Source organism: Numenius arquata, chromosome 17, assembly GCF_964106895.1.
Source record: "Numenius arquata chromosome 17, bNumArq3.hap1.1, whole genome shotgun sequence".
Lineage (NCBI taxonomy): Eukaryota > Metazoa > Chordata > Aves > Charadriiformes > Scolopacidae > Numenius > Numenius arquata.
The window spans coordinates 1,127,240-1,154,477 of NC_133592.1; the positions used below are offsets into that span (position 1 = coordinate 1,127,240).

The following is a 27,238-nucleotide window of genomic DNA, read 5'->3' on the forward strand; positions in this document are numbered from 1 at the left end:
GACATCAGAAAGCAGCTTTTCCTTCATTCATCCTTTATTGTTGCAGCCCAGGTTTTGGGTGCATCTCGCTGCTGGCCTGGAAGGCAAGGACTCATTGTACCCTTGGCTGCTGGTTGTCTCCTCTGCTGCACCACTACCATTTTCTTAATCTGTTTCTACTGCTTACAGCACTATTTTTTTTTCATTATTATACTTCACTGGTAGGTGTTAATTAGCTTCTCAAAAATTAGGCAACCAATATTGTTTCTGTTTCGTTCTTGGCTTTCTGGTTCTTAACTCTCCTTCACTAAGAGGGAATAAATGTTCACTCTGCCTCAGTAAGAGCAGTACAGTCTCTGAAGGAGAGCACAAGTGCCGTCACCAGTTCCACTTTGCAGACAAGAAGCACAAAGAGAGAAACGCTGGTAGGATTTTGCATTTGCTGAAAACTGCTTAACTCCAAGAGGAACTGCAGAAACTCAGGAGTCCTCTGTGCTTCTGGAGGCGAGAGCTGCGTCAAACCAGCCAAGATCACTTCGCTTTAAACCCTGGATGAGAGCTCCGGAATGACTGGCTTCCGTGTTGGCACCAAGACCACCAGGATGTGCTTCTTGGGCAACCAGATGGATTTTATACCACATCCTCTTCTCCTATGAGAAATGGGGTTTTTTTTATAAGGCCATATGGAATAATTTATATGGCATTTATCTCCATGTGGGGCCATGCCCTGCCCAAGGTGTGAGCGCCGATACTCATGGTGGACTTTGGGGAAGGAGGTCCTTCCAGCAGAGGCAAAAGTGGCATGTCCTTGTGCTAAACTCATCTCACAGCTTCCTCCGTCGCTACTTCCTTTTTGTAACTTAGTATTATTGTCAGAAAAAGCAGAGAAAGGTTGAAAGAAAAAGTCAGCAGGTACCAAAGTTAAGAAGGAAGGAGAGATAAACATTTAATGTGATCTGTACGTATGTGCTTGCTTCTATACCATTTCTGCACTATAAATAGCTGTGTCAGAAAAGCACGACACGGGTGTCATGCGCTTTCAGCCCAGCTACACCACACGTGCACGTGTGCTTGCTTTTCAGTCGTATGTATTTTATCTCCATCCTTAAACACAGAGAACGCGTTAGTGGGGCCACAGACCTGCTGATCTGACCAGCATTCCCAATGTAAGGCTGCTGAATAGTTTGGGAAAATGTCATCGAGAAGCAAAGTAATACAAAACATCATTACTGTATCTTTTTGCCTTTCATTTTATGGAGGACGTCTCCAGTCACTGTAGTTCTCTGTAGGCAGCAGCGGTACCAGCTTGCACTATGCTGGTGTAATTAATGGTAAGTTAATTTTTTGCCCAAGCGAGGAACAGAACACTGGTGTTCACAGATGGGTCACACAGAGAGTGGGATTTTAAATCCTTGCATGTCCCTCTGCGTGTTATTTGCTCTACCCATCACATGAAAGGCTGCCAACTTTCAGGAAAATTCTACTATTAAGCACTTGAAAAGACCGTCTTTATTCCTTTTAACTTAGTAACGTATAAAAAGTTCCACTGGCTTTTTATCACCCTGCCCATGCACAGCCCCTGCATGAGGCCCAGACCTGCTGTGTTTGTTCAGCCTGGTGCCGGGTCCCTGTAGTACTGGAAAGCTCTTCTCGCAGGACCGGAGAGGAAGTACGTGCCAAACTGTTCAAAGCGCTTTAACGAAACTATTTTTTTTGCACCGAGAACAAAAACTGCCTAGTTGGCAACCTTCATCCTGCACCGCTGACCGAGGCCTGACCTCCCCCGGCCTGTCAGTTCCCCTGAGGCGGCTGCGGCAGAGGTGCCACCGCCGGGATGGCTGAGCCTGGGCCTCGTTTGTCCCCTCACGCTTCGCTCCGGGCCCGGTTGCCGCCTCTACCCCGCTGGTGCCGGGACCGGGACCGGGGCCGGGGCCACGACCGCCTGCCGCCTCCTCCCGCCATTTCCTGTGAGGCGCCGCTGGTGGGCGGGGCTCGCGCCGAGGGCGGGCACGAGCCGCTGTCACGTGACTCCCCATCCCGCCACCCCACCCCCCCCGACCGGGGCTGGGACGCGGAGACTGGGGGGGAAGGACTGGGCGCGTCACGTGACGCGGGCGTGTGAGGCTGGGCGGGGAGTGAGTCACGTGTCCGGGCGCGCATGCGCGGGCAGAGAGCGGGCTGGTGCGGGCCGGGCCGGGCGGCCGCTCCCCTCGCTGGCAGTGCTCGCTAAGATGGCGGACTTCCTGCCGTCCCGCTCCGTGCTGTCGGGCTGCTTCCCCGGCTGCCTGCTCACCAGCGGCGAGGCCGAGCAGCAGCGCAAGTCCAAAGAGATCGACAAGTGCCTCAACCGCGAGAAGACGTACGTGAAGCGCCTCGTCAAGATCCTGCTGCTGGGCGCGGGGGAGAGCGGCAAGTCCACCTTCCTCAAGCAGATGCGGATCATCCACGGGCAGGACTGGGACCGGGCGGCCCGCGAGGAGTTCCGCGCCACCATCTACAGCAACGTGATCAAGGGTGGGTGAGCGGCGGCGGGGCCGGCCCGCCCCGGGAGGCACCGGCCCGGCGGCCTGCGGGGGCCCGGCCCGGCCGGGGTGGGGGGTTGGCGCCCTTAGGGGAGAGCGGCGGGTTCCTCGGGACTGGGAGGGCTCCGGGGTCGGTGCCTCCTCCCGCCTGCCTTTCGGGCTCCTCACCCTTCCTCCCGCCGAGGGCGAGCGACGGCGGCCGGGGAGCAGCCCCGCGGGGTGTCAGCCCCGCCGGGACGGGCGCTGGCCCGGGCGCGGCCCGCCGTGCTGCGGAGGGCGGCTTCAGCGCCCGCCCTGAGAGCAGCGACTTCGGTCCGTCCCGTCCCGACCTTGGGCCGTTTCCTGATAATGCGGCGGTGGTAATTAGCGGTAATGGATGGGGGGGAAGATGCACCTGAAAGTGCGTGAGGATGAGACGTGTCCTGTCCCCGAGGAGGAAGCGCTCTCCGCATTTCGTTGCGGTGGAGGAAACGTTGCCATCGTGCTGGAAAATAGGCTGATACATCAACTAACAGAAACCCGCGCGCAGAGCCACTTTTAATAGATGCGTTGCCAAAACCTCCATGCATGGTTTAGGAGCAGGCTCTTGATTTCACTGCTGTCATCCTCGTTTAGTTTCTCTTATCTAAATCGCTCGTCAGATTTTCGCTTTGGACTGGATAGCTGGACAAAGTCTTAACTAAGTTTCTCAAAACAGCAAAGTGTTGTCAGACCTCAGCCCTGCTCTTGAAGGGGGCTAAGGTCCAGTGATTCTTAAAGATAATAGTTTTACAAAACTGTTTATGAATCAAGCTTGGAAAAACTATAAATAGCAAGGCAATAGAAATCACGAGATTATTAATAAACTAGAACCTGGTCCATGCACAAAGTAAGGTACTTCCTACTGCGTGAGAGTATACACATAGGAACTGCAGACCTGGTTTGGAAGCTGCTTTCCTGCAGTCATGGCTTTTGACAGATAGAAAAGTATTGAAAGAGAAGGAAGCTTGAAAAAATACTTTGGCATGAAATAAGTATGTTATTATACAGTTATTTGTTGCTACATCTTAGTTCCTTATACCTCCTCCCATGCCTTTGCAGTTGCTTATTCTATCTGGAATTTTCTTTTTTGTTTTTATTTTTTCACTGGTAAATTTAGTACTAGGATTAATTTCCCTGCATTTCATTATCAGTATCAGTGCATTATTTTTTTTTTAAAGTCATCTATAAGACAACTTTAAATACTCTGTTTGTCCCAGAGGCTCTTTACCAAAACAACAACAAAAAGTGCAGGGAAGGTGATACACCACCTCCTGCACTTAAGCAGTAAAAACATGCTTCGTAGAAAGTGCCATGTTTTTATTAAGTGTTGTCTTCTTATATTTGAAAACGTTAAAGGCAGTGGTAACTCTCTACAATTAGATATTACTAGATACAAAGTTCATAAGAATGCAAAGACTAGGGAAGCTTAAAATACGCTGTCAGATGGTTTAACATTCTGAAAAAGCTTTTAAACATAGTTCATTTGTACTTGTGCCAGGTAAATTTAACGACTGTAGAATGGCTCTGGTTCAGAGGGAAGTATAAATATCTCTGAAACAGTTTCTTTGGTAGCACAGATTGGGGATTTAGTAATTAAAAATAGCACTTTTTCAGGAGTTAAACTTATGCTATGGATATTATACTGTTGATCATGGCCATGCTTTTCTGATAGCAAATATCTAGTTTTGATATTACCTGAAAATGTAGTGCTTTGAGTCAATTTGTCAGAAACTTTCTGATCTCCTACTGGGTGGATAGTTCTATTGAGCTTTGGCTGCACAGAGTGAGTTCATTGTTTGAACCTTCACAGATTTGTAGGCTAGTGAAATAGTAGATGCTGAGAAACTCTAATTGCGATGCTCTTTCTTGTTGTTAAAGGTGTGAGAGTCCTCGTAGATGCCAGAGAGAAACTTCATATCCCTTGGGGAGATCCTGCCAACCAGAGCAATGGAGATACGATGATGGCTTTTGATACCCGGTCGGTGACGGTGGCACAAGGCATGGTGGAGACGGCAGTTTTTTTGCAGTACCTTCCAGCCATAAGAGCTCTTTGGGCGGATAGTGGGATCCAGCACGCATACGACAGGCGCAGAGAATTCCAGCTGGTAAGATTTGTGTTTCCGTGTTTTTAATTTAGTGTGCATGGTTCTTTTTCCTGTGTTACGTTTCCGTAAAACACTGATCAAGTGGCCTCCGTCTGGATCTTAAGCATTTCTGAATGGCAGACCCTTACACTGTGGTATTGCAAACAGATGCATTTGGCTCCTTCCCCCACTTTTTAGAAAAACAAAAGTAATAAAGAGCTTCTGACATAATTGTCCTCATTTCATATGTGAGAAAGCTGAGGTGTAGAGGGCTTTTACGTCTCATAACAAAGCTGGTGCCTGTGTAGTGTTTTTACCATATGATTATTTCCACCCTTTGGTAGCTAGTGCATTGACTTAAAAATAGAAAACAGAACAAAAAAATGGTTTGCAATGAAGGAAGAGTTAATGGTAATGTGATTTTTTTCAGAAAAGATATGCATGGGTTAATGAGAAGAATTTAAAAACCACTCCCTTCTCTATTCCAATTTGAGCAATCTAGCAAACATTCCCTCTGTATACTTCCTGTTTAATTTTGAATGTCTGTGTTAATACTCATGTAATGAGATTTTTGTTGTATTGAAGTTCTCAGCTGGAGTATACAATTTAATAGTGGGGCTGAGATGGGGTATACAATTCAGTAGTGGGATTGGAAAGGAAAATGAAACATATCTTGATTCTTGAGCTGGAGCTTTAACTGTCCGTGACAGCTAAAGTCCCTTTGCTCCATTTCCATGCAAATGCCGCAAAAGGAAATGAAGAATTTAAGTTAAATTTGTTGTTTATTGGTTCATAGATTTTTATAGTAAATGCCAGTGGCATAGGGTTTTGTAGGGGTGGGGGTTGAGAACCTTAAAATAGATTAAATCTGTTCTTGTAGGTCTCTTAAACCTAAGTGGCTTTGTGTTTTTGTGTCTTAAAAATAACCTTTGTGTTGGTGTGAATCTGAACAATAGCTGATGATGTCTCCTGTTGAGCTATTATGAATGGTTGTGTAATCATACTCTGGCTTAAATAGGCTGTGTAAATACGCTATAAATATGTATTGCCCTGATCATGGGATGTCTTCTAGAGATTGCAGAATGGGCAGGTGCCTGAGTAGCCTATCGCCTGCCCAGCCTGGCTCTGACCTATGGAAATATGTTTCTAATGAGACCTATTGCTCCTTGGATTTTGCCTTCAAAGTCATCATGAAAGGGTAATTGCTGTGCTATAGTCAAGGTCCTCTTCTGGTGCAGATGTGACTTCTAGTGACGTAATTGCTGTGCTGGAGCGATCAGTTTTAAAATTCGTTAAATAAAATTGGTCTGTCTTTGATTAGGGATGTTTAGTGACTTCAAGCAAAGTACCAAAGGAAAAGGGAGCTGTTGCTATTCTTGAGTCTCTGAGAAGTAGGTTCTTTCCATAACTGAAGCATGTGCTGAGTTTCACTTTGAGTAGGATTTGAAAATGTGTTCTTCTGAATCCGACAGAAAAAAACCTATTGCTTTCTTTTGGAAATCCCTAAATCTGTGTAATGTTCTCTGCAAAAGTATAGATGGATCATGTTGTGTTTTAGGCAGAACTCAAGAATATGTGTTTAAGTGCTCTTAATAGTTGAGTACTGTCCTAATGCTAATTTTTGAAAGTAAGGTAACTGCTTTATTTATACTTCCATTGCTTTATTTCCTAAATACTTTCAAAATCTTGGCCTGAGATATTTATGCCAAGTTATAAACATGAAAAAAAAAAGCAGCTGAATGATGTCATTGTATTGAGTGCAAACTGTGTGATCAGCGCTGGCCAAGTGTGAAGTCTCCCTTCTAACCCAGTAAGGTTCCAGTTTAAGGTATGACAGAGCTCCATGTGGGCGGTAGAATGGCAGAGAACTCCTGAAAGCAGTATGGATTTTTGCCGTAGTTGCTGACGGGCTTTGTAGAAGGGTGTTCAGAGAGTTGAGACACGTGCTGGAACGTGGAAGGATGACACAGAGCGTTAAGGAGGGAGTGACAGACGCACCCGAGTCAGGAGGCAGAGCAGGGGGAAGTTGGAAGAGAGAAGAGATGCCGGCAGTTCAGTCGTGTCAAGTACTGACTCTCGAAGTAAGGATTCAAGGCTGAAAATTGTCAGTATTGTAGAATGGGGAATAAGAGAAAAATACTGGTTTATTTCCAGTTCAGCTGCTTGTGGCAAAAAATGTAACGAAAGGAGAGATATCGGCAATGGTTAGAGGAGTAGGAGAGGGGCGGAAAGTGGCATTAAAAGAAGTGTAAAGTCCGGGCACTGAGCATGGTGGAAGAGTATTTTCTGTCTGTGTATGCTCTTAACTTCTTTTCAGACTGAACGAGTTCTACCTTTCCTCACTGGGCCGAGTTTGATGCTGCACTGAGAAACGTGGTCCATGTTAAGAGAGCACAGGCAGGAACGCTGGGAAAGTGGTGTGTGTCATGGGAAAGGGACACTTTGGGGCAAAGGTAGAAGTGAGTGAGTGAAGAGCAGAGTGATGGCTACGGGGAGAAAAATGTCAAATATACATAGAAATTCTGCAGGAAAGGAAGAAAGTGTGTGGTTCTAGAAGCCATTTGCGGCTTGGACAGGTAGGAAGTACAGAGAAAAGAGGGTTTAAGATTCAAGTTTCTGCATGTATGTGGTTAAAACTTGATTTGTGAGAAATGTAGTGAGATTTTTGTACATTTGTGAGAGATCATCAAGCTGTTCTTGCTTTTTATGTTTTTCTCCATCATCTTCCACTTACACTGCCAGAGATGATGCTGGGAGCCCCAAGAAACAATGAGGCCTTTTTATACCAGCGCGAGAGGGGAAAAACCAGAACTTGGTTGTATTTTAATGGAATTAGAAATCACCGTTTCCATGCCTAGTTCACTGTCCTTCCTTATTTTGTTACCTTACGTGGTCATGGGGATAGTCATTCTGATTTATTTTCCTTGGTGTAAAAATAGGAGCCTTCTGGCCACTAATAACAGTGTTTATGAAAATTCATTAGCTCACGCTTGTGTAGTGCTTTAAAACTGGCAAGACCTAATTGCAGCTTAGTACAGTATGTGTTGCTTCAATACTTCTCGGGTGGTTAATATTATAATCCCTCAAATTTTATTACAAGCTGAAGTCATTGGGGTGGTAGTTCCACTAACACGGTTGGCTCTATAGCTTAGTCAGTTCCTCTAACTTACGCTTCGGTTTCTGGTCATCCTCAAGCTTTCTCTCTTCGTCTGCTGAGGTTATTTCTCCTGCAGGCTCTGTTCTGGTGGCTGACACGGGTTAGTTACAGAGTCTGGATCCGCCTAACACTTTCTGACACCTAATTAACATTTCAGATTTCTCGTTGCAAGTTGATTTCCGGTAAAAATCTCCTGAAATGACTCGGATAAACATAGCCGTTATCTTCATTCTGCAACACGCGAGCCGATTTAACTGGGCATTTCCTAAAATCTGGGTTTATACTCGCCAGCTGTTGGATGGGTGGTGGGGAAGGTTTGCTCTTCTCCTTCAGACTTGCCCTGAGGCCCCGGCAGCCGAGGAGCGTGGAGCGCTGGTGCTGCCTCTCTGGTAACACCGAGGAAGGCTCTTCTGAGCAAGACTGCGTTGTACACAGCCCCTCACTGCAGTTCCGTTCCTGTGAGCTCCTGTTTCTTGAATTTGCTGTGAGTTGTTGACAGAGAAGTGTTTTGAAGCGATCTCCAGGAGTTTTCTAATTCTACAAGAATGGAAAAGTGGGGTGAGAGCCCAGTTGCTCCGATGTGTGATAAGCTTTGAGTGTGTTAAAGGTTTGTTCTTGTTACAGATGACTTTGGGTGGGTTTGGATGTTTGTTACCCGTAATTGTTGATCTTTACATTGATACTTTTTGCCCTACTTGCAAATTACACCGAATGTTGTTGGTTTTTTTCATGCCCTGAGCCTGCATGGCGCAGGGGCAGTGCTGAGGCTTTATTCTGCCGGCATTTGCATAGAAGTGCAGGGGCAGAGCATACAGTAAGGATGATTGGATGTGCATTTACCTCTGGATCCTGTTTACTTCTGTGACATGTCTGCAAGTGCTAGATCAGATTATAGAAGACAGGAAAAGGCGTGTTCAGCTTGAAGTTCTCCTGCTAGTTTTGCTGCAGCTTCTGTAGCATTTTTTTCTGTTGCAGACTAGTGTTTCTGCAGTGATGTTTGGCTTACTGGAAGATTGTATTTTACCTTATTCTGGTTGGGCTTTTCTGGTTTCTGTCTCTCAATATTGATGGGGCTGTTGTACCCACAAGAACATTAAATTAGCTCTATGGGAAATAATGAGTCCTCAAATGGCCACTGCAAAGTATTAGCGAAGTTTACCATCCCTTCAACTGCATAGGCAACATGTCCTCCAGCTGTGCTTGATTGATAGAGGAGGGATCCTGCAGAGGTCAGTGATGTTTGAGGCCAGACTGGGTTGCCAGATGTTGAGGTCTTCCTCTTTCTCGATTCTGGACACCCATCTTATGAAACAGTTGGGAGGTCAGTCCTTCAGCGTCTCACTGAAGTCACAAGCACAGAACCTGGAAGAAGAGTATCTTATCTGTTGTTAATTAAAAGCATCTGCGTCATATTTGTGACACTGAATTTCAGAAGCCTTTTGACAGCTTGTGCCCTCTCTAATGTATTGATCTTCCTCCCAGTGTTCATCCTCTGCAGCCTCCCCACACCCTTCAGGTGGGGGTAGAGGTGTCTTTGCCCTCTCACGGGTCTCCTCTTGGTTCTGGGATTGGGCATTAGGTTCTTCTGCTCTGATTCTGCTTGAAAGGTGTAGATGATGCTTCTATTGGGACATGCTGGAGTGCATAAATTGTCAGTAGAGAGTTCCTCAGGCTGATAGAAGAATCTTCTTCATTACGGATATGAGACACAATCACCCAGTGTTTCTGTAAACACATGCATTGACTATTTGGGCACTTAATCATATAACTAAACTTCATTTGAATACAGTGTTGTAGTTACAGTGAATGTTGCTTAAGTTTTTGTGGGGAAAAGCAAAAAGCTGCTGCTTTGTATGTGTTGAAATACGACCTCTTTTTCCCTCTTTCCTCAATCAATAGGTCTGCCAAACATCAAGACAGCATGGCATGTGTACAGTGAGCATGACTCCTTAAAGCCCTTGCAAAGGTTAGAGCTACTTGCCATCTTTTGGTCTTTATATGAAAAGGATTTATCAAAGATTATTGCTATAACTATGGAAAGAAAAGTGCTTCACAAATTTATACTTAAAAATTAGTCATTCAGATTCTTAGAAAAGACTCACTTGAGGATTTGCTTTTTTTCCTGCCCCAATGACAAGATAATACAAAGCCAGCATTAATAGACTCCATATAGAGATTAAGACTAGAGTCAAGCAATAAGAAGGGTTGAGTTTCTTTGTTCTTGGTTTGTGGCCAGAAACCTTTCAATGTGTGTTCTAGTGCTTTGGTAATGGGAGTTGACTGTAATATTTTAATTGAGCTGAGTGAACTTTTATACTAATTTAACAGAAAGTGCCAATTTTTATCATTTTTCAGATTGGGATTAGGATTTGTGTTTCAGCCCCTGTGAGTCACTGTGCCTTGAGAGGCTGTTTCTGGGACTGCCTTCTTCCCTTTCCACCAGTCTTCCTTTCCTGCCTGCTGATTTTTCTTGTTAGCAGTAAAATACTGGAGTGTTTGGAGAGCAGTGGTCTTGTATTGCCGACTGCTGCTGCAGTGCAGGCTGGTCTGGTTTTACCGAAGTTTTGGTCTGGTTTTACTGGTTTTTCTTTGCTGTAATTTTTTCTGAATGTTACTGTTTCTCTTTTTTATATTTTTCTTTTTTATTATGATTATTTTTAAGCACAGATGTGGCTCTGGATTGAGGGGTCTTTTAATGGGAGCTGTCTTATGTGGACATGTTATCCCAGCACAGGTGCCGGACAGCAGGATGCCGAGGTATCTCCCAGCCAAGAACACCAGTGACTTTTGGGAGGCCTTCTGCGCTACCCTTAGCTTGCACAAGTCTATCTTTCCCGTGTGGTTTCATTGCAGCCTCTGAGGATGGAATTCTTAATTCAGACTTGTTCCAGATATCTCTATATGGGCAACCATGGCTTTTAAAATGCAGACTTTCACAGTACGGTGTGGGAGCAGAGCAATGTGTTCTTACACACTCTGTCTTGGACAAGCTACGTCATGTTGCTCATCGTGTGCCTTAGTTTCCTAAATGTTTTGTTGCAGAAGGCTAAAAGGCTACTTTTTGCAAAAATTTGAATTCCTGTAACTGAGCCTTGATGAAATAAAGGTGAAATATAAGCACCCTTCTGAATGTGCTGTGCATGCCAGCAGCCTCTAAAGAGTTCAGAGGAAGAGACTTTCTCAGCCTTTCACACGTCTTGAATGCGAGAACCTGTTCTCAGCAGATTGTTTGAAATTGGTGCAAGTGTCAGATGAGCTTTCGCTGCTTCTGCTGCTCACAGCCTGAGACCTGGGTGCAAACGCTCATTCAGAGCCCGTGTCCTTGCTGGCTACCAACCTGCAAGACACTACACGTCAGTACCTGTAGCACTGTCTCATTAAGCTACTTCCTGGAACTTAAATGTAGCAATGGCTATATTAATGGGTATATTGTTCTCTGTCCCGTCAGAAATGACTTACTAAATATAAGCCAAACCTACACTACAAAGTCCAAGTATTCATAGCTGTCAGCGAATCTCCGTGCTGGGAAAACATGTGGTGTGAATGCAGCTGTGATCTTCCATCTATATGGGTGAAATTAATTTTGCACCCGAGGCAAAGAATATGGAGTGATCTTTTTCATATGTAAATATGGGATCCTTTAGGATTAAGGTGCAGTGCCAGGGGCAGTGTTGGTTCGTGCTGCTGTTCCCTAATTTGAGTTTACTGTAACAAGAGTTCAGCCTCGGAGGCTGGTTGAGTCTGTTCTCACTGAGCACGTATTGCACTCAGGTTGTGTTTGGATGATTGTCTTGGCTTGTCTTTATTGACCTAAACTTCAGTCCATGATGAAGTTTAAGTCAATAAATTTCCTATGTAAATGTTCTGTGTTCACGCTGTAGCTCTTCTGCAGAACCAGTGAAGTGGTAGGAAACTTCTGCATGTGGTAGCTGAGGAAGTTGCTTAAGAAAATGTGAGAAAACGTAAGTGCTGCTGACTTTACTACGTAAGAAAACCAATAGAGTAACTGTACTAGTGTTTCATATAGAAAGCAAGACAATGTCCCTACCAACATTGTGTCTACACACCTTTTTTTTTTTTTTTCTTTTTAAGTCTCTAAATTTACCACAAATCAGTTGAGAAGGTGTAGAGCCTGCCCTTTTGCAGAACAGTGAGCTGTGTTGCTGGTGGTGCTGATGGAGCATAGCAGATACCAACTGGTGATTTGTATTGCTCTGGAAGATGTAGCCTTTATTTATGATATCTTAAACAGTTGCGTTGGTGCTTTAGCAATCGATTTCTAGTCTCTCCAGTTTTAGTTAATTTCTAGTATGAAATTCTACGTGTGGTCTGAAATGTTTGCAGCCTCTTGGATATCGCTGCCCTATCAGGAGTCTTTTGTACTTTACAGTTACTTTGCTTTAGACACAATTTTTACTCATTTTTAAGAACACTAATACTCATCTACTGATACATGTAGATCTTTCACAAGCTGTAGTAAATTATCACTGAATCTCCTCCGACAGCTTGTAAAGAGAGCTGATGTATTAGCATGTCACTGTTTGCAAACAGAAATACCAGAACTTAACTGAAATGGACTCTGCTAATTGAGGCAGAGGAAGGAACTAAAAAGCCTGTGGTCATCTGGATTTCTCAGGAGGCTGAAATAGGAGGCAAATGTGCTTTAAACCCGAATCCTAGAGATACTTCACTGCACGGTGTCTAGCTTAGGGTTCTACTGTTGAAATGTTGTGATTTAGTTTACAGAGTACACAATAGTAGGCTTTTCAAGCATCTTAAAGTTCAGTATGGCCAGTTTTAGTGCTGATATGTTTCTGCAGGCCAAATATTTGTCGTGTTTTTGGGAGCCCTCACCAGTCTCGCACAGCTTGGAAGCAAGTAGAGCTCTAAATGATGGATGGCAGATTTGCAGACTCACTACTGCTTCAGCGTTAGGTTAAATGCAGTTGGAGTTGCAAACACATGAAGTCATGGAGCCAGTGGGTCAGTGCACTGAAAGAGCAAATGTTTACAGTCTGGTTCCAGTCTGTTTTTGTGTGCAAAACATCTGAAGTTTATAGAGATGCTTCCCAGAGTGTAAATAGCAATGGGGAGGTGGCTCTTTCGTCTTGGGCAGTGCATGTTTTCAGATGACTTCTAGGTCTGTGTGTGCCGTGACTTGGGAGGTTTGTTTCATCAATGAAATTTGAAAACCTTTTACAAAGTCTTGGAGTCTTTCCTAAAGTAAACTTTCTGGAAGAGGAGTTTGGATTGTAAATACTTGCTGAGGGAGAGAGGAAAAAGATCTTTGAAGAAGGAAGGAAAGTGCACCTGACCTTGTGAACAGCATGTCCTGATTTGCTTTCATGGATCAATTTCGGTTCTGGCAAACAGAAGCATCTTCATCAGATGCTCTGGTTCTGCCTGTGTCATGTCCCTTCTGCCCTTTACAGCATTTCTGCACCTGGCTCTGATCTCAGCAGGGGCTGCAGTAGGCTTGAGTTTGCTTCCTCTCTGGAAGCATTGGTGATCCTAAGGAAAATGACAGGCCAGGATAAATGCTGTGTATTCCTAGGGTGTTTAATTGTGGGTAAGAGTCTCAGCAGACTTTTGGGTTTTTCTTTTGAGTTGAACAAACAGAATATCCCTTCATACAACTCAAAGCTATGCAGTTTCTTAAAATTCTCTGCTGTTTATAGACTGTGGCACATCCTGGTTTGCAAGTAGCCTTCAGAATTAGCTGGAAGTATGGTAACAGTGCCTTGCGTGGAAGAAATGGTAGTTCAGTAGGCTTTGATGGAATACTCTTTCAGGCCTGAAAGCTGTAGTGAATTTTCATTTTTTTAAGCAAGTTCTGTTAAGAAGCTGGCAATCACATCCCTTCTTCGGGAGACAGGAGGGTTACCTAGCGAAATAAAATGAGATTGGATTTCTTCCCTCTTAGGAAAGTAATTCCAAACTGGAACAGTTTGCTCTCTGGTATACTAGTGTGCAGATTAAGTTCTGCTTAGTGCTTGAGCATGTCTTCATTTGGTTAATTGGGATAGTGTGTTATATTTGAAGCAGTGGAAATGCTCTACTGGTGGGAGAAAATCCGAGTCTGAATTGTGTGAGTGAATGAGGCACTTGGAAGGTTAGTGCAGAAACTGAATTCAGTGCAAGAAGGAGAAAAAGCTGATATTGGAGCTTTATTTATTTATTTCCAGAATAATTTGGGGGTGTCTTGGCTTATCTCTCCTCTTGGGGTACGGCAGCCGCAGCAGACGCTGTGGAAGAGCTCAGGTTGGCATGTTCTGTCTCCCTCCATTTGTTATCCACATTTTGAGAATTATGGATTAATTGGATTACACGGTAAATAGGGGATAATAGATTAAAGGGATATTATTGGGTTAAACCCCTCCTTAAACCCCTTCACCTTCTTTGTTAACGCCATTATGCAAGATAAAAATGTCAGTCATGAAATAAACTTAGTGCGGCTCCTTCCTTGGCGCTTTTGTGGCTTCATGCTGTTGAGCACCCTCCACCCAACGTGATGGCGCTGTTCTGAGTACAAATTCCGCTCTACTACCAAAAGATTTTACAAAAGATTAATTCTATGAGTCAGGATTTCAGCTTTCCTCTTTTTTTAGGACAGATAGTCAGCTTGTGCTACCGAAGGCGAGACAGGTTTCACTTCTACACCGCGTGATGCTGTTCTGATTGCTTTGAAAAAAGTCAAATACAACTGGAGCTGCACCAGGAAGTGTCGAAAAGAGGAACTAGGGTGGTGCTCTCTGGGGTGGGATGAGCTGTGACGCACTCGTGACGTGCTTTGGTGCAGAACAGGATTATTTGGTCCTCCTGAATAAGCAAATGGAGCCTGTGGCAGAAACCCCGCAGTCTTACAAAGAAGTGGCAGTTAATCCCAACGTACTTACATTTTCTCTTTGGAAATGAGAGATCAGATGTAAAATGACTGTTTAAATGGTTCAGCTGGAGAGAAAGAAAGCAGGAGATCCTGAAATATCAGATCTTGACATAGGGTATCTGTGCTTTAGCCCTTAAGGCTGGTCCATTCATGCTTCCATTAACGCAGTGCCATTTTAAAGCAGTTTGCGCTCCCGTGGTGGGGAGGGAGGGATTAGTCTCACGCTCCAGTAGTGCTCCCGTGGGCATGAATGGGGACTGCTTTGTTTTGGCGGGACTGCAGTTTATGCTGGTTTTAACAGAACTTTGGCCATAATTAACACTTAGAGAAAGGAAACATACTTCTCTCCAGGAAATGTGTTTTATGTTAGCACTTTCAAATATTTTGACCCAGAGTTGCAGTTTGGTAAGTAAATACACTGTTGCTTACTTCCCCGCTTTTCCCTGAACTCCTTTAGCAGCCCTACTGAAAAGGAGTTACTGGATGTTAGAAAGCACTGGGAGGAGTGACTGGTGAGAGAAGTTAATTTGTAGAAACCTGAACGCTGTGAAGGAACCAAGATTATTTTATTTACTTCCAAGCCTGAGGCCAGTAAAAGAAACCAAACCAAACCCATTCAATGTCTCTACTGGTCTAACAATTAAGACAATTGTAGATTTGAGGTAATCTAATTAGGGCTAGGTGCATTCACGGCAGAAACGTGGCATCTGGATCGTCTGCCTCTTCTGTGTAATGTTATGGCCATCCCCGGTTTGGGTGGACGGGGAGGAGGTTGTAGTGCTCTCCAATACCTCTCCCACTAGGAAATCTGCATTGATTTGACTAAAACGTTTCTCCATTAACTGTCTCTGTGCTTATTACTGAAATTGCAGAAGACGTCTGGTGAAACTCCAGAAGCAGCATTATTGATTTGCAGTCAGCCTTCTTTTGAATCAGCGTGGGGTGGGGTGTCAAGAAAATAAAGGTTAGAGAGTCTTTTCTCTGGATTCTTTGCCAAAGTCCTCAGACATGGATTTATCTGGACTAAACCTCTAACGAAAAACCCTGTACCTCCTGAAGGGTGCACTGTAAGGATTATGAGGGTGGGGTAAGGTGCAGAATTTTAAGGCTCTGGTTATTCCTGCATCGTCTTTCTTGCTTCAAGCTGCTTTTTCCATGTTGGGTACGGTTTGGTTTGCATGTCAATTGAGGCAAGTATGTGCCAGCCTAAAAACATTGTAATTACCTCTTCTTAATCTAAACTTGACATTTAAAAAGCTTTTTATGTGTTTGGTTTTGTTTGTGTTTTTGTGGCTTTTTTTATTAAATAAAATAGGAAATCTTTGTTTCTCTTTTCACAGAAATTCAAGTAAAGTCAGGAAGAGAAAAATGGTGGTTCCTATAATTCTGATCTAGAGTTACTAAGTTATATCTCCTTTTTTTTTTAAATATCAGATTTATTTTTTTCGGATACTTAAAAAGTCTTGTCAGTTCAGTATGTTCCACTGAACTTGCAGCCAAAGGTAGATAGTTTGATAAATTGTACGTTTCTTTCTTTAAACCTTGTGATGACTAAATCTTTATTTGATGCTTTCTCTCTCCTTTTTTTTTTAAGTGATGGCTATTGGAAAAAATGTAGCATCTGTGTTCCCCAGAACAGCTCAGAAGCCATTTGGCTATGCTAAAGTTTCAACAAATCATATTTAGATTGCTGACATTGTTTTCATGGAAACCAAATAAATTGGTGCCACTTCCTGGGTTTAAGAGACGTGTTCAGCTGCTGTCTATTTCATGTGGGCTTTTTTTTTTTTCCTCCCCCAAAATATTTTTGTGGTTACTTTGCTTTAGGCACTCACTAGCGACATTCTAGACAGTAATCTTTCTCTGTGCCATGTTTTGTTTATAAAAGATAACTGTTCTGGTTTACTTCAGGAGACCACAGGAGCAGCTGCAATGCGCTGATGTCCTGTAGGTAAATGTCCCATACGTGCTGTGATCCTGCCTTACATGAAACTCTGTGTGTGTCGTTGTACAGGCGTGAGAAAGACCAATTGAAATAAATGCAGCCTTGTAAGGGGAGCTGTTCTGACATCAAGTGCCTTGATAAGAATATGATTTAGTTGTATTTCCTTGTAAATCACTTGTGTGTTCACGATGAAATGAACGTGGTTTGGCTTTTTTTTTTTTTGGTAAGGATCACAAGACTGCAGGAGCTGGAGTACACACAAGCTGGTTTGAATCAAACCTTTCTGAAAATGGAATACTTGACAGTTATGAATAAAGTTATTTAACAGTCAACTTCCTGTGGTTTACATGCATTTCTGAATTGGGAGGAGGCTGAAGGGCTGCAGCTGAGTTGCGTGTACTCCCATTTGAACAAAAAAGAGCATCTTCTACAAGCAAAGCGATTGCTTAAAATCTGATATTCTGATAGAATTTACTTGAATACTGTATTAAAAGAGCGAAAGCGCGGTCACCTAACGCTGGAAGATCTTTGAAGCTAATGTGTAGGCCGTTCATTCTGTTGTGTTGGGGTGTGCTCAAGAAGTTTGCTTTATGGCAGTATGTCAATGTGCTTATGAGAAATGAGCTCATTTGTCACTTCTGTTGTCATCCTTGGCCTGTGGTTAAGTTCAGTAGGAGGAAGCGAGCGGTGGACGAGTAAGGCTCGATGGTTCCTGCAGGGGAACAGGTCACTGGTAACCTTCAACCACGCTTCACAAGTTCGCAGTTCAGAACTGCTCAACTGTAAGAATTACCTTAAAGGGTTCACCTGTATTTTAAAAAAGTTCACATGTGGCTAATTTAAGACCTTCACATCACTATATTTTTTTAACTAGCTCTTTAATTTAAATTTCCATCCTATGTGCTCACAGAACATGGGTGTGAAGACAACAGGGAGTGTAATGGGGAAGTATAGAGTTTTTTAATGGGGTCAGATCCTACTGTTTCTCAGTCTTCTATTGATTTTTGTCCTTGGCATGGCCCCTTTGTGACATGGTGCCTGCAAGAGCCACGTGGCAGGGGCTGGACGTGGTGAGCCGTGCTGGAGTTAGTGGGGCAGAGGGGGGAAGCCCAGTTTCTTTTTTCTAGCCATCTCGGGTAAACCAGAGAGTTTACAGTTGGTCTGAAGGGAAATTCTAGAATGCGACAACTGTCTGTTGAATACAGCCATCTAAATATAGGCACTGCCATCGATCTACAGAGCAAGACCTCGTTCTGTATCTAATAGCAAGAAAAAGCAGCCTAACGCAGAAGCTGTCTTTGGAGCTGCTCTCATTACGGGGTTGTGAATAGATGATTTTCTTATTCAGTTTTAACAATTGCTGGCATTCAGGATTTTCTTGGTTATCGTGTGGTGGGGTTTTCAGTAGATTTCTCCTCATTATTGCATAAAATACATATGTTTCCCCCTTTGGAAAGGGATCAGAGGTCGTGCTTGGCGGCTTTGTAATGCCGCCTTTTTGAAGCTTGTTTAAAATGGGTCAAAACTGTTCAGTTCCCCAGTAGCGCATTCTGATAACAATCTGTTAGTTGTGGTAGTTTGCTCTTCCAGAGTGTCTGTAGGTAGCAGAGCTTGGCCTCTTAATATGAAGATGTCCAGGTCAGATAGAAAAGTACAACTAGTGAGGGCACTGGCTTGTAGCTGTATGATACGGAGGGGTGTCTGGAACGTGATGGAAGAACAGCTGATGAATATGAAGCTGTTTTAAGTTCTTGATGCCATGCAAATCGATAAAAGTTTTATGCTTAAATACAGAGTTGGGTCACGTTCTGTGGTTCTATGTTGGTAGCATTTGCTCGGTGTGTCGGATTAATTGTCTGAATAGATTTCCTGAGGGAAGAACCCAGTGACTGAGCCTAAGATGTGGAGGAGGAAAACTGCTGTGTCACTGCTTTAACAACTGTATTATGCTTGTAACTGATTGCTTTTAGAGTTTATTCTCTTGAGTTTCAAAATGGCCACCTTGACGTTTGTCTGCCATTGGCTGTGATTCTCCTGGAAAGCCAAGGATTCTTCTCGGGGTGCTCTCTGGCAGTTCCCTTCCCCTTGGCTGTGTGGCTCTAGAGCATCGCCGTTGCTGCAGGACGCTGTATTTCACATTCGTGTTTTCAGGGAATCCCCTCTTTTTCCAAGCTGCTTCTGGGGGTGTTTTGTGACCTTTACAGGCTGGGGCTTACTCATCTGCTCCAACTGCTCGATCCACTGAGCCCCGGGACTTAAGAGGAGAGGTAATAATTCACGCATTCCGGTACTGTGGAGTTAATGCTTCTTTAGAGAGTAGGTTTGCCGTAAGTAGGATAAAAAAGAGCTGGCTGAGATTAAGATACACTGTGCATACCTGCACACACACACACACGCACGCGTGTACTTACAGCCTCTGAGGCCCAGGTATTCTGTGATAAATACCTCCTCTTAATGAACCTGAAATCTGGCTGATTAGTACGTAGTCCTGGGAGGGAGGGAGGGTTGCCAGCTCCTATGAGGACCTAAGAAAGAAATTAAGTCTGACCATAAACTTTATTTTGTCTTAACACTCAGCTACAGACAGTGGTCTTAGTACTTGGAAGGCCTGAATTCTGTTCCTGTTACTCCTGCTTGGGAAGCTTGATGGATTTGTGCATCGAGGTTGTGTATTTTTATTTTCTGTGAAACAGGAGTGCTCTTCCCCACACACTTTCCTTGCAGGACTGAGGCTGGAATGGATTTCTGAAGTGCTGAAAAAGACGTAGGTGTAAAATACTGCTGTCGTTGCAAGCCATTGCTGCCACGTGCCACCAGGCTCGAAAGTGGCCAGTGTTACTGCTGCCGTTTGTCACACCAGAGAGAACTGGTAGTTAGCTCAGATAGAAGGCAGAATAAGGTAGTAGAGCTGTGTTGGACTCCTTCCCTGCAGGTGTGTCGAGCACAAGGCATGTTTTAACCAGAGTCCAGGTCTTGCCTAATTAAGCGTTGATGTTGAAATTGCACACTTAAAGGTGCGGTATCTGCTTGTATTATGTAACTTTTTTCAGTAGCTGGAAAACTTGCGAAGGTACCCGGCTTCTGTGTCTGCCAGAACCCTTTTGGGACTGTTATTTACCCCACTTTACTGCTGCTTAGGTGACACAGTTTAATATTGAGGTTTGATGCTCTTCCTAGATAAGTTTGCAGACTTTGAATTCAAGGGAGGGGAAGTCATTGTCAGGGTGTGACTCCTGTCCCAGTTCACTTCTCTGGGGTGGATGTTGTCACTCCGGCCTTGGACACTTCTTCAGTTTCTCACCAAGAAAATTCAGTCAGAATTCTTGCTCTTCTATCTGCGGAGTTAAAACACAGATGGCTTCTTTTCTGTATTTACTATAAAGTAAATAAGTTGCAGCTTGGTAACCAAGAGCTTTCAAAAGGAAGCAGGTGTCTGCTTCTGTCATGATGCTGGGCATCCTAAAGGTACTACTTTACTTTGCAATAAATTCAGTCACTGTGTTACCTATTGCAACTGAGCTCAGGTCCAGCACCATCCCTGTAAGAGTTCTTGCTTAATCCCAGCACCCTGACAGAGCTCTGGAGAGCAGACTGTACATCAGGCTTACAATAAAAAATCTTTAGTTCCCCATTACCGGAGGGGTTAAAAGCTGCAGTTACTGTTTGTAAGGGCAGTGGTGGCTTGAATCCGGAAGAGAACCTGTCCAGTGGGTGTGATTCCGTGCAGAGCTCTGTTCCTTGCTCCCGGAGTAAGGATTCCTCGTCCTTCTCTGTCCTTCTCTGAGAGGAAGCTTTAGTAAAATGCTTCGTCTGGTGTGGTTTCTCATCTTCTGTTCTGCGAGTCGTGTGCTGTGCTCAGGGGAGGTACCTGTGCGAACGGGACTGGATGGCCATGCAGTTAGAAATGAAGTTACTCTGTACTGGAACGCCTCTATGTGCGGCCTCTTCAAAGACTCAGAATAATTGAATGTATTTTTTCATAACGAAGGTGTGGTTGCTTTGCTGATGCTCCCTGTTGATAACACTGTAGGATTTATTTAGCAAACTTCCTAAGAATTGAACTATTATAAATGGGCCTACCTATGCTTTTAAGCTTAAATATTAACTGGCCTAAAAATAAAACATCAGCTGTGTTCTTAGGATGGCTGCTTAAAAATTGGTAGTCATTAAAGCTTACAACTCTTAAATCTGTTGCAGTAAATTAACTGGACTTCAGAATGTAAACTGTTGAGATCAAGTGTGCCACTTGTTTAAATAACCGTTTGCTTTGTTTTTAGGGGGAATCTGTAAAGTATTTCTTGGACAACTTGGATAAACTTGGAGAACAAGTAAGTTCATTTTTTTTCAATTTTGAATTTGAAGTAGTCTTTGTGATTTCTGGGTTTTAAACAGATGAAATGTAATTAGTGTCTACTCAAGTAACTTCAGTTAACTTTGACTGTCTCATTATCTCGGCAGTTCATCACTGACAGGTCAAAACCAGAGGGCAATGCAAGGGCCAAGAGACTTTCTGCAAATAAAACTTCTGTAGAAATTGAACAAAAAGCAAGTTACAAATGCTTCTCCAGTCAGAAGGCTGATAAAGTAACACTTAAACAAAAATGGCTGGTTTTGGTTTTACATACCCAGTTAGGAACACTGAGTTAAATCAGTGCCCGGGACAGTGGTACCTTTCTGTAGTGTCTACTTTAAAATAAACAAACTTGGTGCAGAATAAAATGTGTTTTCTCCGGGGAAAAAGCTGAAACTTCTGTAGAATGCTTTTTGACTGAAATGTTGATTACTGCTTGAATAATGACATTGTATGCCCATGCTTGACAGTTGTGTGTTGCAGAAATGGCATGTGGAAAAACTGCCTTTAGAATGGGATAAGAGCTTTGACTCCGTGGGGAGGCAGTTTCTCCATGGTCATTTCCAGCCGATGGCTAACAAATGCTGAAGGAATCCAAACCACTTCAATTGAATCCTGCTACATCAGGCTTAATTTCATTTTTCTTTTCAACAGATAAAAATTTAATATTAAGCTGGACTATTTTTCTGCTTTGAATGGCCATTTCTCTACCTGGAGCACTGGTGAGAATGTGTGCGCTGCCCAGATCGCTTGCTTGAGCGCACCAGTGCTCCCTCGCTGAATTTTGGTTTGGTTTTGAGGCAATAGGAGACCTGCACTCACTTTAACGAACTGCTAAACCTTCTGCTAAGGGTGGATTTCTCATGGCCTTTGAGTCCAGTGCCGCATTCGTTTCAAAGGTTTGGGGTTGTCCTCCCCCCCGCCCCCCCGATTTGTGCACATTTGGGTAAAGATTTTTTGCAGCTTCTTTTCAAAATTCTTTGTTTGGAAACCTTGGTCCATTCTCTCATTAAAGCATGAAACTTGAAGTCACTAGTGACTACTTATCTTTTTATATGCACACACTTATTGTAGATATCGATGTTGCTGTGGGAACGCTGAGCTCTGAATTACAGCTTTTCCAGTTTAAAGTTGGGCCGAATGGTGTGGAGATACAGAGGGGACGCCTCAAGGTCTGCGGCCATAGAAAACGTTCAGCCTTTGTGGAAAAAGTGCTCGCCAAATTCTGTTACTGAGTGAAAGATTTGATGGGTTGTTCTGGTTTATTCTTATCTATATGCAAGATTTGTCTAATGATTATTTCCCCAAACTGTATTAATATAAGTATTTTACTGTTCTTATCTGTTATCTGATGCAGCTGGGCTGGCTGCAATAGGCAATTTATGCTTATGAACAGCTAGAGCTGCGATTCACGTGCCTCTTGCCGAAAGGGTGCTCGTGTGCCTCTTGCCAGAAGGGACCTGGTGATAACAGCGTGTAGGGAAAAGAACTTAATGTTCAGATTTAATCAGGTCAGCAAAATAGGAGTAGCTGGCTTCCATATACACATGGGATCGGCTGGATTCCTTGTGACTGTTTGTTTTTATTTCAGCTGCTGGTGCAGACTGTATGTATTCAAAATATCTTGTAGAGAGACATTGCTTTCCATGTTGTGATTGGATTGTTTATGTGTTGGATGTTATTCCTGCCATAAACTCTACTTTTAAGTAGGCAGAGAGCGATGTGATAGCCGAAAGAGCTACCTGATAACCAAACCAAATCCTTTAGAAGAAAACAGACTGTAGTGAATGAGGAAGGAGACAATTCAGGGAGAAAGCACCTGTTCTGAGTCAGTATCAGTATGTATCCTCGGGAAGAGAAAATAAAACAAAAAAACCCAACAAACCTCCCCCCCAAAAAACCCCAACACTAAACAACAACAATGAAACAACAACAATAACAACAAAAAAGGAAGAAGGTAAAAAAGAAAACAATCAACATGGAAGACTGGGTGAAGCATAGAAAAGGAGAGCGTGCCTGGGGACGCTTGCAGGAAAAGTACCGGTTGGCAATGATGACAAATGGAAAGGATTTAGATAATAATACTTGGTGCCTGCCTTCCAAGGAAAATACTTGCCTGATGCTGCGCTCTTCGGATATGGAGAAGGGGATCAACAGTGAGAAAGGGGCTGGTTCAGAATTGTTGTAGTGACAAGCTGCTGGTATCCCCAGGGTCTGGGGACAAGGGAGAAAACATAATCATCATTCTAAAAGATAACTAAGATACTGTGAGGTTTCTTAGGAGTTGTTGTATTTGGTGTCCCGTGGCAGATGCCAGCTCTGTACCGAGCGCTTGACATCCAGCGCACTTGTTTGCAGACTCTTGCATTAGAAGAGCCATTATCTGGTATAAAACATGGTAGGTCTTCTGTGCATGTAGAACTTGAAAGTACTTGAAAGGATTTTATTTGTGGTTGCCAGTGTGGAAGGAATTTGAAATGAGTAATGATACTCGAGAGGGAATTTGTCAGGAATTCTAGGGATAAGCTCCTAGTTCTTGAAAGCTTTACCAAATAAACAGCACAGGCCAACTCCTGGGACGGATTGCTTGGTGCTCTCGATTCAATATTGAAAGTGTATATGGCTTTGCCTATCATATTAATTGATTTTATTTGTTTACTTGAAGAATTGCCACCACTCCTGAGCTTTCCTGAGAACTTGAGACTAGCTTCCTGAATAACAAAAGATTATATGTTCCTGTTTGAAAGATGGAATGAGGGCTGAACATGCGACACCCTCTTGCCTAAATGTTGTCAGCTTTACTCCAACCCCCTTCACACGCGCCCAGTGACATTTGGTACAGTCATTGCTCTGTTCGTCTGATTGTTCTCCCTCTCCAACAATTTTTGGTAGAAAAGACCCAAGATAAATTTAACACATCAAAGGGAAATAAGTTTTTTCTCTTTAAGTTGTTTCTTTTAGTCAGACCAGGGGGTGGAAGCCCATGTCTGTTGCTCAGTTTGGAGAGAACTTGGCGCTGCTTCAGCAGCTCAGCTCCTGCGGATTTTGGTGTGGGGTTTGGATGTGTAACAGCACCACAGCAAAAAAAGGGCAGGGTGGGGAGCCTGGGCTTCCAGAGCTGCTTTGTAATTCCTGCCACCATAAATGCGGTGCCTTAGTCATAGACAGCCTGGGGACAGAGTTCAGACAAAACAGCCTCTCTCCAGCTAGTTTCACTTTTGAGCTTACACAGGAAAGCAGAGAGATCCTTGGGTTTTTGGAACATTACGCTCACTTCATGATTTTTAAAATTGCTTTCTTGAAGGCTGTGGATCAAACTTCCCCAACTCCCTTAAACTTGGAATTACTAGTATGTGAATTGCCTTGTAGTTGCGTGTTTGTTCCCCCCACCCCAGCTTATTAGTTGAATTAGACTTTCTGGACCATGGTCTTACACATCTTTATAAAAAGCTCCAAGTCCAGTAACTGGCACCGTCAGAGGAAGAGCATAAATCATGCACTAAGAGGAGACTAAAATTCCAGCTCTGAAACCTAAGTCACTCTCTGAAGTTGTGAGAAATGCTAGAAAAATGTAAGGAAGAGTTTCTGTAACAAGTGAAGAACAAAGCTGTAAACTTCAGCGTCAGCCGGCTGTTACAATGCACTTCTGAAATAGCAGGAAGCCTTGGACCGTATGCAAAAGTGTAATTCTAAGAATGAAGAAATCCCCAATACGAGTCTTGAATTTCATGCTGTTGAAAGCTGACTAATAAGAATTCCTCTTCCTGTTAGCATCTGCATCCGTTGATGATGACTGTTCGTGTAACTGTCAAAAAAATAGTAAAAAAACCCCTCCTTTATCCTGCCTGTTTAATTCTAGGAAAAAAGGCGGGCTGGGGAGCTTGAGGGTAGAGCTGTCTCGGGTGCCCCCCAGGCTGTACTGCTGAGAGGAGGCTGCTGCCCTTGGCTGCTGTTTCTTCTCCTATTTTCCTAATTTCACAGTCTCTTTTGGACAAAGCCAGGCTGTGTGAGCTCACAGGTGGGGCACGGCTAATAGAAGTGACTTTTTGGACTGATACAGCTGGGTGCAAAAGGCCCATGGCACAAACACAGCAAGTTGCTTAGGTTTTGCTTTTCTGGCATAATTGATTGCCTTAAGTTACTTAGTGGAGCAGCTCTTTTTCCTGGAAGCAGTGGTGCAGTCCATGGCAGGAACTGAGTGCCCAGAGTTAAAGTGGGCTATTCCTGTGGTTACTGATTTGAGAAACCTGTTTTAGCCCCGATTTGCTGCATTGCGGTGTTGGCAGCCAGCGTGTTTCCCAGCTTTGTGGGGTGAGGATGAATGAAGCATAAAGCAACCCAGAAGGAGGGTAACTGACAGGAGGAGCCAACGGCGCAGCGCTCGGGTTGTTCATGGCAAATGGAAAGCTTCGGTTCTCTGGGGTACAGATTTTGGTTTAATATTGGGTGTGTTTCTGGCTTTGGACTCTAGAATGTTCCAAATGCTTCAGTGTTAGCATATAAATCTACAGAAATGTGTATGTTTATTCAAAGCCTTGTGCTCTTCCTCTGCAGGCTTTTCTCTCGATTGCAAATCAGCTGTGATCACCGGTGCCTGTGACTTGTATCCTAATCAGCAAACTCTCCTTTATTTTTTTTCTAGGATTATCTTCCCTCACAGCAAGATATACTGCTGGCACGAAGGCCCACAAAAGGGATTCACGAGTACGACTTTGAAATAAAAAATGTTCCTTTCAAAATGGTTGATGTAGGTGGCCAAAGGTCAGAACGGAAACGCTGGTTCGAGTGCTTCGACAGTGTCACATCGATACTCTTCCTTGTTTCCTCGAGTGAATTTGACCAAGTGCTCATGGAGGATCGGCAAACGAATCGCCTTACGGAATCCCTGAACATTTTTGAAACAATAGTCAATAACCGGGTTTTCAGCAACGTCTCAATCATTCTCTTCTTAAATAAGACGGACTTGCTTGAGGAAAAAGTACAAAAAGTGAGCATCAAAGACTATTTTCCAGAGTTTGAAGGGGATCCCCACTGCTTAACAGATGTCCAAAAATTCCTGGTGGATTGTTTTCGTACTAAACGCCGGGACCAGCAGCAGAAGCCCCTCTACCACCACTTCACCACTGCTATTAACACAGAAAACATCCGGCTAGTTTTCCGTGATGTCAAGGATACCATCCTGCATGACAACCTCAAGCAGCTTATGTTACAGTGACGTGCAAAAAGACATTTTTATTTTGAGTACCTTTTGTGTGTTGTTTTTATTTTTAACTAGAAGTTTACAGCAGGAGTAGAGAAATCCAGATCCTGTCAGACTTCTTGATATGTGGCTAAAAGCTGCTGCTGAACACATTATTGCCAATTTCTGCAGAAATTCAGGCTTAATCTCTTCCAGTGTAGCTTCAAGTTCACTCAAGTTGTAATTTTATAGCAGACCTATGTCTAAGTTACCTGTAAAGTGATAAATTTGACGTGTTAAGAATGTGTATGTTATCCTAGAAAATTCATTCCACCTTCAGAATTCCAAGTCCAAACTTCAGTGAAATTGTTGCAATTATTAGACTGTGGCAGTAATTTAAGGGGGGGAGAAACTTTTCACGTCTAACTTCATTCCGAAGACTGTGACACCGTAGCTGACTTAGGATTTCTCAGGTCTTTTGTTGGTTAGAAATCCCATAAATCCCGTGCTGGAATCATTGGTTTGAAGGTAGGATTCCTGGGCGTAATGTACTTCCTGCTTTAATAGAAATCTTTGCGTGGGGTTTGCCAAGGAGATGCTTTAAAAATGCTGAGATTGGGAGCCTCGGAGGTGTCTGCAGGAAGTACTGACGCAGGCAGACGTCTAGAGAGGAGGAATTGGCGAATGGCACCACACACGGTTTCACTCTGGCGTTGTATGTACCTCTTGGAGCCTGGCAAAGCACAGAGCACGATGATAATGGTCCTCTCAAATTCTCATGTGGGAAGGGGGAGCAAGCTAAGCTTGGATTTCTTATCTTCACTAACCAAATGTTACGTGTAGGTACCTTACCTGTTCTTGAAGCGCTTGAATAGAGCACTGGTTTATTTTGACTTTCTTCATGACTTCTTACAGTGTGTCTCATCTTGAGCAGTGAGCGTTTGGTGACGGATGGAAGTACTCGCAAACCTAAGTGCCTCCTTGTGTTCTCTCCTCCTACCGTATTTTCAGTGGCCTTATGTGAGCATACGTGTTCCCAGCAGAGGCCTTGTGTAGCTGACACCGTGAAGATGAATGTTTCCTTCTGGGGAAAAAAAAAAAAGAAAAAAAAAAA

The 27,238-nt window shown here is 43.6% G+C and overlaps 1 protein-coding gene across 1 annotated transcript; it reads left to right on the forward strand.

The window, feature by feature from the left end:
• Positions 1-2,156: 2,156 nt before the first annotated feature.
• Positions 2,157-27,214, forward strand: GNA13 (G protein subunit alpha 13). Its single transcript, XM_074159939.1, has 4 exons — positions 2,157-2,493; positions 4,401-4,627; positions 20,872-20,922; positions 25,588-27,214. Exons 1-4 carry the CDS (start codon positions 2,211-2,213, stop codon positions 26,158-26,160), a joined length of 1,134 nt encoding a protein of 377 aa, XP_074016040.1. The 5' UTR covers positions 2,157-2,210; the 3' UTR covers positions 26,161-27,214.
• Positions 27,215-27,238: the final 24 nt, after the last annotated feature.

Excerpts from the sequence above, each read along its gene's own strand:
- GNA13 (XM_074159939.1), top strand. The coding sequence starts at position 2,211 with ATGGCGGACTTCCTGCCGTCCCGCTCCGTGCTGTCGGGCTGCTTCCCC. Across the intron at positions 4,628-20,871 it reads GGCGCAGAGAATTCCAGCTG|GGGGAATCTGTAAAGTATTT; the intron begins GTAAGATTTGTG and ends CTTTGTTTTTAG. Across the intron at positions 20,923-25,587 it reads TGGATAAACTTGGAGAACAA|GATTATCTTCCCTCACAGCA; the intron begins GTAAGTTCATTT and ends TTTTTTTTCTAG.